This window comes from Eurosta solidaginis, chromosome 1 (assembly GCF_040869045.1).
Source record: "Eurosta solidaginis isolate ZX-2024a chromosome 1, ASM4086904v1, whole genome shotgun sequence".
In the NCBI taxonomy this organism is placed as follows: Eukaryota; Metazoa; Arthropoda; class Insecta; order Diptera; family Tephritidae; genus Eurosta; species Eurosta solidaginis.
In genome coordinates this window covers 60,788,330-60,803,489 of record NC_090319.1, presented here as the reverse complement: position 1 = coordinate 60,803,489, position 15,160 = coordinate 60,788,330, and the positions used below count along the sequence as shown (strand labels likewise).

At 38.6% G+C, this 15,160-nt stretch overlaps 1 protein-coding gene across 2 annotated transcripts in view; it reads right to left on the bottom strand.

Moving 5' to 3' along the window:
• LOC137254533 (uncharacterized) overlaps positions 1-14,633 on the bottom strand; it is a 73,827-nt gene extending 59,194 nt beyond the window's left edge. For both annotated transcript variants that reach the window (XM_067792274.1, XM_067792280.1), the window contains exons 1-3: positions 13,957-14,633; positions 3,871-4,087; positions 3,306-3,813 (exon numbers count right to left, since the gene is read on the bottom strand). In XM_067792274.1, the coding sequence (XP_067648375.1) occupies positions 3,306-3,813; positions 3,871-4,087; positions 13,957-14,608 (1,377 nt within the window). In that variant the 5' untranslated portion in view covers positions 14,609-14,633. The remainder of the gene's footprint in view (positions 1-3,305; positions 3,814-3,870; positions 4,088-13,956) is intronic.
• Between the last annotated feature and the right edge of the window lie 527 nt (positions 14,634-15,160).

Sequence of the window (15,160 nt, the reverse complement as noted above, 5' to 3'; positions counted from 1 at the left end):
CCCACAAATTGCTTGGTCTTCAGGCTTTGCATGCCAGAAAAACTTGAATCTCACTCATGCTTGCCTGATTTATCTAATTTGTTCATTCCATATATTCTAATGCGTGATGTTCGGTATAATATGTATATTATTTATCTAAATAACTAATAAAACGAATTATGCTATGAATGAACCTATAACTAGGACTATACATCTAGCAGATCGATTCAGTAGTGTTTTTAATTTTAATAACAGCTTATATGAGTTTACGCTTGAACTGTTTTCTATTTTTAACTAGTCTGTAAGAAAGCATGTAGTTATCGACATGAAAGACTTGAAGTAGATTATGGTCAGCGCAAAGCATTTATCAAACACCAAAGGCATGTCTCAATTGGGTGAATCCAATTTCAAGGGGTTGTGTAGGCAACCCTCTCAAGGGGTTCCTAGCGCAATATATAGCTTCTCTAACCCAATTGCCAACCTCACCTACCCGTGGCGAATTCTGTTTCATTGACAGCCGAGGCTCTGGCGACCCCAAGTTCCTCATGGAACTAGCGGGTGGGGAGGACGGGATGGCCTAGAAGGTTTAATGTGGTCATATAAATCGTTCCCGAGATGGTCGGAATAGTACCTTAATAGTGCTTTGTTACCGGAACATACCGGATCTATATGTGGCAAAGGACCATCAACATCGGCCCAAAGCCTTCGGGGAGTGTCTTTATCGTTAATAAAACAACTACAACAAAGCATGTACTTTTAGACTGAATGAATTAAATAAGTAAATAAAATGCGCGCACAAAGAAATGACTAGTAATTCAGATTGATATTACTGACTGGTTGACTTAGCACATTTTTTTTGAACAGTTGACGACTTAGCACACATCATTGCAAACAGCACGTAAAAATTAAAATATTTTTTTCTTGTGATCGATGTATTTTGAATTCAGTTTTAAAACTGCATTAAAATACAATTTTTCAAAAAAAAAAAAGTGACTTAGCACATTTTCACATTAAGCTAACGATATATAATACTAATATACATAGTAGTTTCTTATCACAAAACGGATTTTTACTAATTTTTCATTTTTCTTGCTTATTCTACTAATTTACGTTATCACTACATATTTAAAAAAAAAATGTCGCGCCTGACTTACTTGCTTATGGGGAAATTCGCCAAATTTTGGTTTTTTTTGGAGAAAAATTTTTTTAAACATTGTAGCACGCAAATATCTTTTTATTAGGAACATTGAGGGGCAAATTGGAGCTATAGTGCATCGCCGTTACTCCTCTTAAATAATGCCTCAAAAAGATATAGTCAAAAGATCGAGCAAAATATATATAAATTGAGGTCGCAAGGTTAAATATACATTTGTTTCAACTATTCTGTACCGTTTATATCGAAATTTTAAAAAAAATATGGAGATATATACAACTGTTAGTTATGTAAAATTTTTTTGATACACGAGACTCGGTTTTGTAGATATCGGTAACAATATAAAACCGAATAATCGCCAAATATTTTTTACTGCAAAGTTTGCAACACATTTGTTTTAAAAACTTTCTACCGATTCTTTTGAAACTTTAAAAACATATAGATATGTGAACGAAGTATGTTTAAGTAAAAAATTTGTAATACCCCAGATCGGGTTTTGGAGATATTGATAAAAATATAAACCTGGCAAACCTTAAATTTTTTACTTATTTTAACACTTCTTAACCGATTGAAATTTTATCAGGATGTACATATCTCTGTGGGGTATATATAGGTAAAATTTTGTTGATACCCGAAACTCGGTTTTAGAGATATCGGCAAAAATATGAAACCGGGTAACCGTCCAATATTTTTTTACCTGCAATATGGATATCAAACAAAAGTATTTTAAAGACATTTAACTTACTGTAGTTGTCATATCGATATTCCCACATCTTAAGGCTATTACATGAAAAAAGTAATGTAAGTACAGAACTTCATTAAAACATTAATATTGTACAGAGAGCAAAGTTAATTGATTTTTTTTTTGTTGTTTTTTTTTTTTGTACCAAATTGGTGTATATTTTCATTTACTTTTAAATAAAGCCTGGCTTAAAAAAATTTTTTTTCTACACTTTTTGACGATTGCCAATTTTTGTCGAAAATTTCGTATATTTGCTCCATGTACAAACATCAATAACTTTCCTTGCGTGAATATTCCAAGATGAGGCAATTGATGGTGTACTACTGTGGTGTAGAGAAAAAATTAACAAACGGGTATGAAGTGATAAAATTAAAATTGTAGCTGTGCCCACCAAAAAACATGCTCCTGAAAAAAATTTACGCACCCAAGCGCTTCCATTTTTCTGCCTCTACCTTCAAAACTGAAAGGTGCACATCAAATTTGAAGTCCTAGGTATTTTAAGTCCCTGATACGCTATTATCGTGCATAATCTAAATTTCAATACTCAGTCGCCTCAAAAAGCTATAAGCAAACAACTGTCAATATTGAAAATGACAAAAAAAAAAAGTATCGCTACTTTGATTGATGATAGTTTTGAGTATTGGAGAGGGCATATTAATTTTGATCATACTTTTAGAATCTCCGTTTCAAAAACCACATTCAGTTTAAACTTCATAGCGTTTCAGCGATGCCTCAAAATTTTGTCGAAAAAATTCAAAAAACAAATCAAGTGTATCGCTTGAAAATAAAAATCGACGTTTTTTACGTTTCGAAGTTCTGCAAAAACTTACTATTAACTTTCTTGAGTTTTAAAATCATCAGATCGGATAGTCAAAAGGTCAAACTTAATGTCCTTGTACTTTTTTCTGGCCTTAAGTTATTTGCCCGTGTGTAAAACCCGAGTATCCAAAAAAGGAAAAGTTTTTGGGATTTGCCCATATACATATGTAATACTCCTATATTGCTACAAAAGGCTAGGTACATTCCCAAACATCAGAGTGCCGATATATTGCTGTTTAAACCTTTATGGTTTTTGTATTCAATAATCGAATGTACCTAAATTTAATTTTTTTCTTGTCACACTTATGCTTCTACAATCACAAAAATTGTATAGGCTGACTTGTTTTGATTTCGAATTCAAAACACATTGCGAGCATTTTCTATTAGCAATATAGGAGAACTACATATATGATAAAAAGCGTTTCGAAATAGGAATCATAATTTATTATTCAAGAATAATCACATTTAAGGTACATTTTTCTCCCGACGATACATTAATTTTCGAACAGAAAATGCTTTTAAATTTGAACGTTGGTATGATGTTTAAATATTTTTTGATCAACATTTTCAAAAAATGCTGGCTGTGTTAATAGACTTTTATACAAAACATACCTTTATTTCACACTGAGCTGAATCACAATCCCGGACGAAATATGAGTCATGATCGTTAGTTTCACTATGCGTTTGATGTTGTTGTTCTAATGGCCAAATAACTCCCTGAAAGTATTGACTATTACTGTCGGTGTAAGAGTCATCTGCTAGATATGAATCTTGATCATTAATTCCACTATCTTCCTCATCACCATTCAAATAATTTTCATGCTGTGTGATTCCAAGAAATATGTGCTCCGTCTTTGTTTTGGCGTTGTTGTTGTTAATTTCTGTCTCACGCCCTTGTTGCACACAATTTTCATGCTGTGAATTTTCATTTTTAATTATTGTAACAACACCCCCCTGCGCTTGCTTGTTAGAACTATTTTTGGTTACACATTTTTCTGGGCATTCATTGTATGTGGTTGCGTTTGGCTTATTACAAATTGCATTATTTTTGTTTGTATTAATTTGCTTGCCTTCGTACCCTTCTTCGCCTTTCATTAACACATTCTGATTTGCGTCTAGCCTGTGGGTGTTTGTCGAAATATAAGTTTGAAATTTAAAAGTTTGAGCTAAGTTATACTTGTTATTGTTGTTGTCGCCGATAATACATTCTGTTCTTGCAGCTAGACCCATTTCTATTGATGGAATTTCATTATTTCGCATTGGTTTTACCGTCTTGTCTTCAGTTCCGACAAAACTCGGTTCATCTTCTTCGGTTATCCACTCCAAATGCGCTTCTGCGTGCTCTTCAATTAGTACTATCTGAAACTTGGGTGGTCTGCTAGATTCATTTAGACCTGTTAAAAAATTTAATGATTATTAGTTTTAATATATACTAATTATATAAAAATGCTTATATGGGCAATGTTTGTAACGACTAATCTCAAGAAGTACCAATAGGTTAGGTTAGGTTGAACTGGCCTCGAGCTCCATGGAGGACCTCACATAGACTGAATAAGTCCGTAGTGTTACCAGAAGTTTGTTTTAACGACCAAACTGAAAAACCCTATCAAAAACCAGGAACTATCTTATAAAATAACTCCGTCCTCTTGGCAAATACTAGAAGCTTCCTAGAACTTAAGCCACTTGCTGCTTCTAGATCTGACAGCTGTATCACTCCTTATAGCTGGAGTCTTAGCCTGGCAAGCGCAGAGCACGAGCACAAAACGTGCTCGATCGTTTCCTCCTCCAGCGCGCACTTCCTACATCTGTTATCACTGACCAAGCCTAATTTAAAGGCATGTGACGCCAGAAGGTAGTGTCCAGTCAGAATACTCGTCATGAGTCTACAGTCCTCTCTTTTTAATGATACAAGCAACTTTGTTAGTCTAAGGTTGTAAGACCTACACATAATCTTCGACACTTTACAACCCCGCGCTTGAACCCACGCCTTTCCTGCTTGGTCGATCATGTGCACCTCTCGCCTTCGCTTAATTTCGTCCAGTCAAATTGGGACGTCTACGGAGCAAGCTTCAAGGGATGCGCCCTTTTCAGCTATTTCATCTGCTTTTTCATTCCCATCTATTCCCATATGCCCTGGGACCCAATATAGATGTATGCTATGTATGAAGAAGTACCAATAATAATAATAATAAACCCAACGGATTAATACCCTCCAAAGCCCGCCCAACCGACACGAGGGGCGCATCCGCATGACGCACGGATTTTGTTTTTGCCGAGTTGTTGATAGGCGGAGGTTTGTTAAGCGTCGACATCTAAAACTGCTCAGCTACAGAATAAAAATCATCAGCTGAGTATTATATACATAACAGTTGAAAATTATACTTACAGAAATTGTTAAATAAGTTAACGCTTTTAGCATATAAAGATTTTTGTTATATTTTTTTTTTAATTTTGTTACGAGTTGGGATTGGACAGTTTTCCTTATAGTAAAAAGTGAATCCCTTATATCAAATGAATTCGAATGAGAGTTAAAATCATGACACAAACACAGAAAAGGTTCATTTAATTCGAAATTAGCTCTGCACTGCCTCAAAAGAAGAGGTTTGTAATGCATTGACGCTCTTGATGGGACATTGAAGTTTACTTCGTTCAAAAGAAAGGGGCAAGAAATTAGTCCATTCAGTAGTTTAGCCATAAATAATACGTCAAGCATTTCCCTACGACTAGCGAGAGTTGGAAGATTGATAAGCTTTAACCGACTAGTATAAGGTGGAAGGTTATACGCAGAGTCCCAATGAAAATTCCTTAAAGAAAAGAGAAAAAATTCCTTCTGTATTGACTCAAGCCTATCTGCATACACTTGATATCGCGGATTTCAGACTATTGATCCGTATTCTAGTATCGGTCCAACTAATGTGGTAAAAAGGGCTTTGGTTATATAAGGTCATTCAATTCTTTAGACCAGCGATGGACAAAACGAGCCATTTGCTCATACGGGCACGCTTTGCTCATTTAAGTGAGGGTGAGGGACGATCAAGTGCAGGTATGTGGGGCGAAAAACACAGGAAGAGAATAATATACAAACACACATAAGATTGATAATGAGAGAGTATTGCGCCTTAGGGTGGGGCCGTGTGTAGAAGTCCACGAAAGTGGGGAAAGCTTCTGACCGCCATTCACCTGGGAATGGCCAGTGCGATTCTTTTGCATGCGGTTCAAGCAGCTCACTACTGCCGGTCGCTTGCGGCCAAGTATCCTCTGGGTAGCCGCTAAACACCCGTTTAGCGGTGAGTTAATGTGAGAAGGCGACAACCTGGCTAGGCCACTCTGACATAATCGGTTTAAGGGCTAGCCGGGGGAGATTTCATCGGCAGCGTCTGTACACCTCTAGGTGCGGCTGCAAGCGGGCGTCTGTCTTGGAGCAAGCGGCTCGCTATATAAACGTGCCAAGTAATATTTTCACCCCCGCTGAGCGGGTTGTGCGCTGGGCTTGGGACCCGCCACGTAAAACCATACTCCAATGAAATATAACAACAAGCCTCGGATAAATACACTCTCTATTGATGACGACCATGGCAAACGTTTGAAGGACAATGAATTGAGGGCATGCACCTGGAACGTCCGCTCCCTGAATGGGATTGGTGCAGATGCCCGGCTGGTTGATGTCCTCGTCAAAGCAAAATCTGACATCACCGCCATCCAAGAAATGCGTTGGACGAAGCAAGGAAGAAAGAAGATCAAAAATTGTGACATATATTGGAGTGGCCATGCGAATAAGCGCAGTTTCGGCGTCGGATTCGTGGTGGGAGAGAGACTTTGTCGCCAAGTGCTGGCGTTCACGCCTGTGGACGAGCGTCTCGCCGCTATTCGAATAAAAGCAAAATTTTTTAATATATCATTCATCTGCGCCCATGCGCCGACAGAGGAGAAAGACGATGAGGTGAAAGACACTTTTTATGAACAATTAGAACGCACATACGAGCGCTGCCCCCGTCATGATATAAAAGTCGTGCTTGGCGACTTTAACGCCAGGGTGGGCAAAGAAGGTGTTTTTGGCCCTACAGTCGGAAAGTTCAGCCTACACAATGAAACTTCTCCTAACGGACTGAGGCTGATTGACTTTGCCGGTGCTCGAAACATGGTCATATCAAGCACGAGGTTCATACATAAAAAGATACATCAAGCTACATGGCTGTCTCCTGATCGAAATACTCGCAATCAGATCGATCACGTTGTGATAGACGGACGGCATGCCTCCAGTGTTTTAGATGTGCGAACGATCCGAGGACCTAACATCGATTCGGACCATTATCTCGTTGCAGCCAAAATACGCACCCGCCTCAACGCGGCTAAAAACAAGGAACAAAAAACACAAGGAAAGCTAGACGTCGAAAAGCTTCAATCACAACAGACTGCCAATGATTTCGCAACTCGACTCTCACACCTGCTCTCTGAGGGCACAACTCATCCTGAAGGAATACAGGAGCAGTGGGAGCATATCTCCAAAGCACTTCATACTGCCGCCGAGGAAAAAATTGGTTACCGGCGCCCACGAAAAAACAACTGGTATGATGAAGAATGCCGCGTTGCGACCGAAAGAAAGGACGCTGCCTACAGGGCTACGTTAAAAGCGAGCGCGACAAGAGGAGTGTGTGAACGCTATCGTGAGTTGAAAAGGGAAGCGAGACGCCTTTTCAGGAAGAAAAAAGCAGAAGCAGAAAGGCGTGAGTGCGAGGAGCTTGAGCTGCTAGCCACCAGGAATAACGCCCGAAAATTCTACCAAAAAATACGGCGACAGACGGAAGGTTTTAAGACCGGGGCAAACTCCTGTAGGAATGAAAACGGCGACCTTGTAACTGATGTCCAGAGAGTGCTTAGATTATGGAGGGAACACTTCTCTGCTCTCCTAAATGGAGGCAGCAATTCACCGCGCAGAGATGAAGAACCCGATCCCGCAATCGATGATGATGGAATATATGTCCCCCCGCCCGATTATGACGAAGTTAGAATAGCAATAACCAGATTGAAAAACAACAAGGCCGTGGGCGCTGATGGATTTCCTGCGGAGCTATTCAAGTTCGGCGGCGAGGAGTTGGTAAGGCGCATGCAGCAGCTTCTTAGCAAAATATGGGCGGACGAAAGCATGCCCGACGGTTGGAATCTAAGTGTTCTTTGCCCAGTCCACAAGAAGGGGGATACTGCAAAATGCACCAACTATCGTGGAATCAGCCTTCTTAATATCGCATATAAGGTCCTTTCAAGTGTATTGTGCGAAAGATTGAAGCCCACCGTGAACCGGCTGATTGGACCTTATCAGTGCGGCTTCAGACCTGGTAAATCTACCATCGACCAGATTTTCACAATGCGCCAAATCTTGGAAAAAACCCGTGAAAAGAGAATCGACACACACCACCTCTTCGTCGACTTTAAAGCCGCCTTCGACAGCACGAAAAGGAGCTGCCTATATGCCGCTATGTCTGAATTTGGTTTCCCCACAAAACTTATACGGCTGTGCAAAATGACGTTGAGCAACACCATCAGTTCAGTCAGAATTGGGAAGGACCTCTCCGAGCCGTTCGAAACTAAACGAGGTTTCAGACAGGGTGACCCCCTATCGTGCGATTTCTTTAATTTGATGCTGGAGAAAATTATACTAGCTGCAGAACTTAACCGCACTGGAACAATATACTATAAAAGCGTGCAATTACTGGCATATGCTGATGACATTGATATCATCGGCCTAAACACCCGCGCTGTTAGTTCTGCTTACTCCAAGCTGGAAAAAGAAGCGGTAAAGATGGGTTTGATGGTGAATGAGGACAAAACGAAGTACCTGCTGTCATCGAGCAAAGAGTCAGCGCATATGCGCCTTGGCAACCACGCTACTGTTGGCAGCCATAATTTCGAAATAGTAAAAGACTTCGTTTATTTGGGAACCAGCATCAACATTAGCAACAACATCAGCACTGAAATCCAGCGAAGAATCAATCTTGCCAATAAATGCTACTTTGGACTAGGTAGGCAATTGAAAAGTAAAGTCCTCTCTCGGCGAACGAAAATCATACTCTACAAGTCACTTATCGTACCCGTCCTGCTATATGGGGCAGAAGCATGGACCATGACAACAGCAGATGAAGCGGCTTTGGGAGTGTTCGAGAGAAAAGTTCTTCGAAAGATTTATGGACCTCTACGCGTTGGCGATGGCGAGTACCGAAGAAGATTTAATGATGAGCTGTACGAGCTATACGCAGACATCAACATAGTCCAGCGAATTAAAACGCAGCGGCTGCGCTGGCTAGGCCATGTTATGCGAATGAAAGATGATGCTCCGGCCAAGAAAGTGTTTCTATCGGAACCCGCCTATGGAAGCAGAGGTAGAGGGCGGCCCCCACTCCGTTGGAAGGACCAGGTGGAAAACGATTTAAACTCCCTTGGTGTGACCAATTGGCGCCGGTTGGCGGAGCGAAGGAGCGACTGGCGCGCCTTGTTGGACGGCCATAACCGTTTAGACGGTTAAGCGCCAATTAAGTAAGTAAGTACATATGTGGAAAATAGAGCTGCCATCGCTCTTATTATGTTCAAATTATTAAGCGTTTTATGATAAACTAGCCTTTACCGGCGGCTTCGCTCGCACTAAAGGCCAAAAATCTGTATGTCGCTTTTGTGATTCACAACTCGAAATGAATTTTCAGTTGTAATTTTAAAAGTTCCTTCATGATTCAAATCATAAACAAAGCAAGATTTAAAATTAGAAAAATGGTCGCCGTAAATTAAACACACATGCAACACATGCTCCAACAATTTTTGCAGTGTGCATTTAACGATATATGTATGTGAGCTGAAGAAATTTGAAGATTCCTCCATAATTTGAAATTTATAAATGAAAACAGTTATGTTTATAATAAAACTGGTAAAATTAGTCGTTGTTTATGCGATTGGTACTTTTTTATTTGTAAACTGATTCATTTCTTTCTAGGCTCGTGGCAACACTGCCAACAAGTCTGAAAAGGGTTTCGTTTTACCACGATTTTATACTACTACTTTTACTGCTTTTTCTACTACTACTTCCTCTAATGCTACTACTTTAAAAATACTTTTTAAATACTTTTATGTATATATTGCAAAATTAATCGGTTTGCTTATAATTAAATGTATGTGAAGGCGAAATGAATGTCAATAATGCGCTGCTTAACATAAAGTCGACTTCAGTCTATGGTTATTCCGTTTTTCGTATTTCCTGCCAAAAAATGTATGTTTTTGTTTTCGTACTATTGCAACACAGTTTGGGAATTGGTTTTCGAGGTTGAGAGAGAATATTTTCATTTCAGTTTTTTAGTGTTTCCGCAACCTTCTTGCGATAAATATCGTTTAAAACGAAGCGTACGATATTTCCAATGTATTTTTTTACTCCCCTAACTCCCCAAAACACACAAACGTCTCACCTAGTACTTGCTGGCACTGAAACTGATTTAGGAGCCGAAAATAGGCCCATCCCTGCTTTAGACCATCTCTTCACGAATGATAGAACACCTCTACCAAACCGATTTTTATGATTTTTTTTGTTTAAGAAAGTATTGACGCAAATAAACACCCTGCGCTTTTTATTTTTTTAATTTTCACAAACTAAAGCCTTTTATTTTTAGGATAAAGTTGATGAAAACCCCCAAATAATGCAAGCATAAGACTTTTTGATGGCCAAACCCAAGCTACATCGGGCCAACAAAAGCACTAAAGAGACACATATACTCACAGTCAAAGGAGAGTGCGTCATTTCGCGTTTCGCGTTTGGCAAATGCACGAGTTTTTTGCTCGCAACGAGCTGATGTATGTACATTGTATTTATGATTGTATGCTGCAAAACATTGCCTTACTTTTTGCGGCGTAACGAAGTAAGCCGGGTACTTGCTAGTAGCGCCGTAGAGAGAAAATCCGGGCCCGGGACTAAACAATTTACGGGCCCCCTATAAAAATCCACTAATACATTTCATTAAGTTGAATTAATGACGTCTCATTCATGAATCATTATTGATGGATTATATCAAAAAAAATTTTACCACATCAACTAAATGATTTTTGGACTAAGAGCTCACGTTCTTCTTTCTTTTTTCTTTTTTAACAGCCACATATTGTTTCAAATAATCTTTTCTAGTTTTTTGGTAACATTTTAATACATTTCTGATAAATTTAATGATGATTATAATTTTAGTTATTCAATATAGAAAGTTCGGATATCAAAGAGTGGCTTTACTTGCTTTTTTCGCTGCAAAATTTTTATAATAATATCAAAATTTAATTGCCTTGCCAAAACGGATTCAACACAAAGCGTGTCAAGCATGAAACTCGCTCTTGAGATGATCACGATCTATGAAAGTTTTTAATTCTTGAAAGGACGCTGAAGGAACGTTCTGCCTAGCTACAGTGACAGGTATAGTGCAAAAGATACACAAAGCAACACAAATGTTGGGGAAAATTGTATACAGATTTTGAACATAGATAGCATTTCGCTATTCCAGTGGTGCCAGACCTTTATCAAAATTTGCTTCGTAAATGTGTTTCAAGTGAATTATTTCGCATTCTAAGCTTTGAGAAATGTCCGACCTGTATTTTTCGACAAATTTTGCTGCGCTCGCCCTAACCGTAGTTTCATCCATGTCTTCAAATTGCCACAAAAAGGAAAACGTCTCGCTCAAATTTCTTATAGCTGCAAATCATAAACAAATTATTGGTTCATGGCTGCAAATCGTTCAGTAATGCCAGTGATGTATTGTTTTTAAGAACAGACTCTGAATCATCCGTAATCATCTCATTTAATTTATCTTCAGAACGTCTTTTGGGGTTTCTCTTTCGAATGTCCGGAAACTTTGGCGAGGTGTTCAATTGAATAGCAACTGTTTTGCATTCGTTTAAAATTGTTTCCCATTGGTTCCTGATCCACTTCAAATCAGCTAATAAGGTATCAAGATGTCGGACGTCAACATCTATGGTGGCGTCTCTAGCTTGGAGGACCACGTTTCTGTCATTAATGGTAGTCAGTATTTTGAACCAAATTGAGGACAGCAAGATACATTCGAACTTGTAGATATACTTGAGAATGCTCGTAACATCTCCGTATGCTTGCGCAGTCAAATTTGGCTTTTGGCTGAAAGACTATGAAGAGAGCTCGGTACATTTTTTTGAAAATGTCCCATCGTTGTGGAGTGCTGCTGAAAATAGTAAAACTCCGAAGAAAGTAGTTGCAGCCGTACAACATTCTGCAGCATCAACACCACATAAATTGAGACTGTGGGTTGCAGAAGCGAGTAATCAGCATTCGAGTTTTTGTCGAGGATGTGACGTAGTGCTCCGTTCTAAGCTCCTTTCATATTGGCGCCGTTATCGTACCCTTGTGCACGACAATCTTCTATCAAGTATGGCAAATTAGATCAGCGATTTTCTGACCAGTTTTTTGGTTACAATTCACGAAAGCCAAAAACCGTTCTTGAATTGTAAAATTTGTTGCTTTCGAATTGAAATGGAGTTAGCGCAAAATGAACGCAGTCAATGGTAAACTTTTAAGTCATCAGCATAAAGAAGAAACTTACACCTTGAAAAGCAAGATGATATGTCGTTAATAAATATGACAAATAGTAGCGGACCTAAAACGCTGCCCTGGGGGACACCGGAAGTTGGGGCGAATGGAAAAGATGACACATTATCAAGACGAACGACACAACTTCTGTTCTATAAGTAAGAAGAGATCCACTTCAGAAACTCAGAGTGAAAGCCCAAGCATTCAAGTTTTGCCAGTAGTATTCGATGCGATACCTATCGAAAGCCTTATAAAAATTAGTATAGACCGCGTCGATTTGGTAGCCCTTTTGAAAGGAATCGAAACAGTTTTCCGTAAAAACAGCCAGATTAGTTATGGTAGATCTACCCGCAACGAAACCGTGCTGCTGAGGACATAGTAGATGTTTCACGGAGAAGTAAATTTTATTCTTAACTATGCACTCAAATAGCTTTGAAACAGTGGTAAGTTTGGATATCGGCCTATAATTTTCGATATAATTTTTGTTACCACCTTTAAGGATAGACGTAATAAAAGTTAATTTCCATGCATCAATAAAAACTCCAGCAGATAGTGACATACTAAATATGTGCCTTAAAGGAACAATCAAAGATGAACAACTTTTCAACAGGACAGCCGAGAGGCCATCTGCGTCAGTTGTGGTTGACATCTTTAGCTGTTCAATACCGTTAGCTATGTCCAAGTCAGTCAAGCATAGCTTCCTAAAATTGATGGAAGTATATACAATTGGCAGATATTCAGACGACACCCCACTACTATTATCCGTAACGAAATTCGAGGAAAATAATTCAGCGAATAAGTCAGCCGCTTCCGAAATTGAGTTGGCCGAAACACCTCTAAGGTGGACCGATGTCGGAATATCCGAACAATTTTTTTCGACTTAATGTAGCTCCAAAAAAATTTAGGGTTTCATTTAATACTGTTTTCAACATTATGAATGTACCGCCGATACAAAAATCTATTGAGCTTATTAAATTCAGCTCTGTAAAATATGTAGTGCTCACTCATTGGCATTGGTAGAGCGTTTATGCTTTTTATAGAACTTATTCTTTAAATTCCTTAACCGTTTGAGTTCTTTGGAGAACCACGGATGTTTATTTTTTGTTGCTCTATGAACAGGGATGCTAACAACCAGAGGAAATATTTTCAGTAAAGATGGACTAAATCGGTTAGATCGCCGTCTTTTATATAAAAGATTTTGTAAAACTGCGCAGATGCAGGTAATAAGCTATTTCTAGTAAAAGTTGGAAAATTTCGTAATAACCCTGCCCTTTTTTATGTAATAACGCTTTTTAGTACAATGGCTTGTGTGTTTATGTTTATTGTTCTTTTATATCTTTATCTATATCCTTTTTGCTTCTTTTAAACGAAAATTAGTTCAGGATAGAACCATATGTATGTATTTTTGCGCAGCCTTGTAACACTATTAAGCACACAAAACAAACAACAACAGCACTTCAAGTGTACAGCGTGGTATGTAATGTTCGATTTCACCCGAACTTGGACTTCCTTTATTGTTTTTGTTTATTATTGACTGGTTAATTATTAGGGCTGTGTTGCTTTTTTTAGGTCATTTCAGTCAATTAATTCAGTGAATTAAAAAGTTATTAAAATTTAAGAAGCTATCAAAATATTTCAACTAATCGGATTTCGTTTGCACAGATAATATAATATTCTAAATAAAAAATAACTCACCGGTTTGTTCATTGACAACGTTTAGCTCTTCTTTCCGCATACTGCCGTTATCATTACTTAAATTAGTACGATTATTATTATTTAAAGTATATATTAATTTGTTATTCACATTCTCCATTGCTTCATCACACTCAAATGTCACTTTTGGCGGCATCACTTTTTTGCGGCAGCTAAATATGGCTTCCCCATGGTGTGTGCCCGCTCTGTCATAACTCGTTGTTGTTACATCACTGGCATGAAGGTCTTTTTCATTGCTATTAATTTTCATAACTTCTACAACAAGATCCTCAGTTGTCGCTACACAATTTACAATTGAATTTAGACGCCTTCGTAAATATTCCTTAGCTCTTAAGGCTTGCTGCCTAAAATCATCAATGCGTCTTAGCTCCAATTCGCATGTCTCACAAATACATTGCGGTAAACCATCATCCTCCAAAATGTCCAATTGCCATTCCTTTAGTGTACTTAAAAGTTTGTTGATTTGTTTATTTGCAAAAATATCGCTCATTACTTTGGTATTTACGACGACAATGTCGTCGTCTCCTTCAGGTGATGGTGCAGCACAGGTGCGACAGTACACGCTGCCATCCATTGCTATAATGAACTGGCATGTTGTCGCAGTTATTTCGCTCATTTTGATGGAGTCTCGCATGTTTTATATTTATACTCAGCTGAGCAGAGCCCACAGAGTATATTAATTTTGTTCGCATAACGGTACCCTGTAACGGCATAAACTAATCGAGATAGATATGGACTTCTATATATCAAAATGATCTGGGTGAAATAAGAAATTCATTTAGCCATGTCCGTCCGTCCGTTAACACGATAAGTTGAGTAAATTTTGAGGTATCGTGATGAAATTTGGTATGTAAGTTCCTGGGTATTCATCCGAGATCGCTATTTAAAATGAACGAGTCGGATAACCACCCCCACTTTTTCGATATCGAAAATTTCGAAAAACCGAAAAAATGCGGTAATTCATTATCTAAGACGGATAAAGCGATGAAACTTGGTACGTTTGTTGACCTTATGACGCAGAATAGAAAATTAGTAAAATTTTGGACAGTGGGGGTAGCACCGCCCACTTTTAAAAGGAGGTAATTCAAAAGTTTGGCAAGCTGTAATTTGGCAGTCGTTGAAAATGAGCTCCGCCCTTTTTCATTCAATTTGTCTAGAATACTTTTAATGCCATGAGTCGAACAAA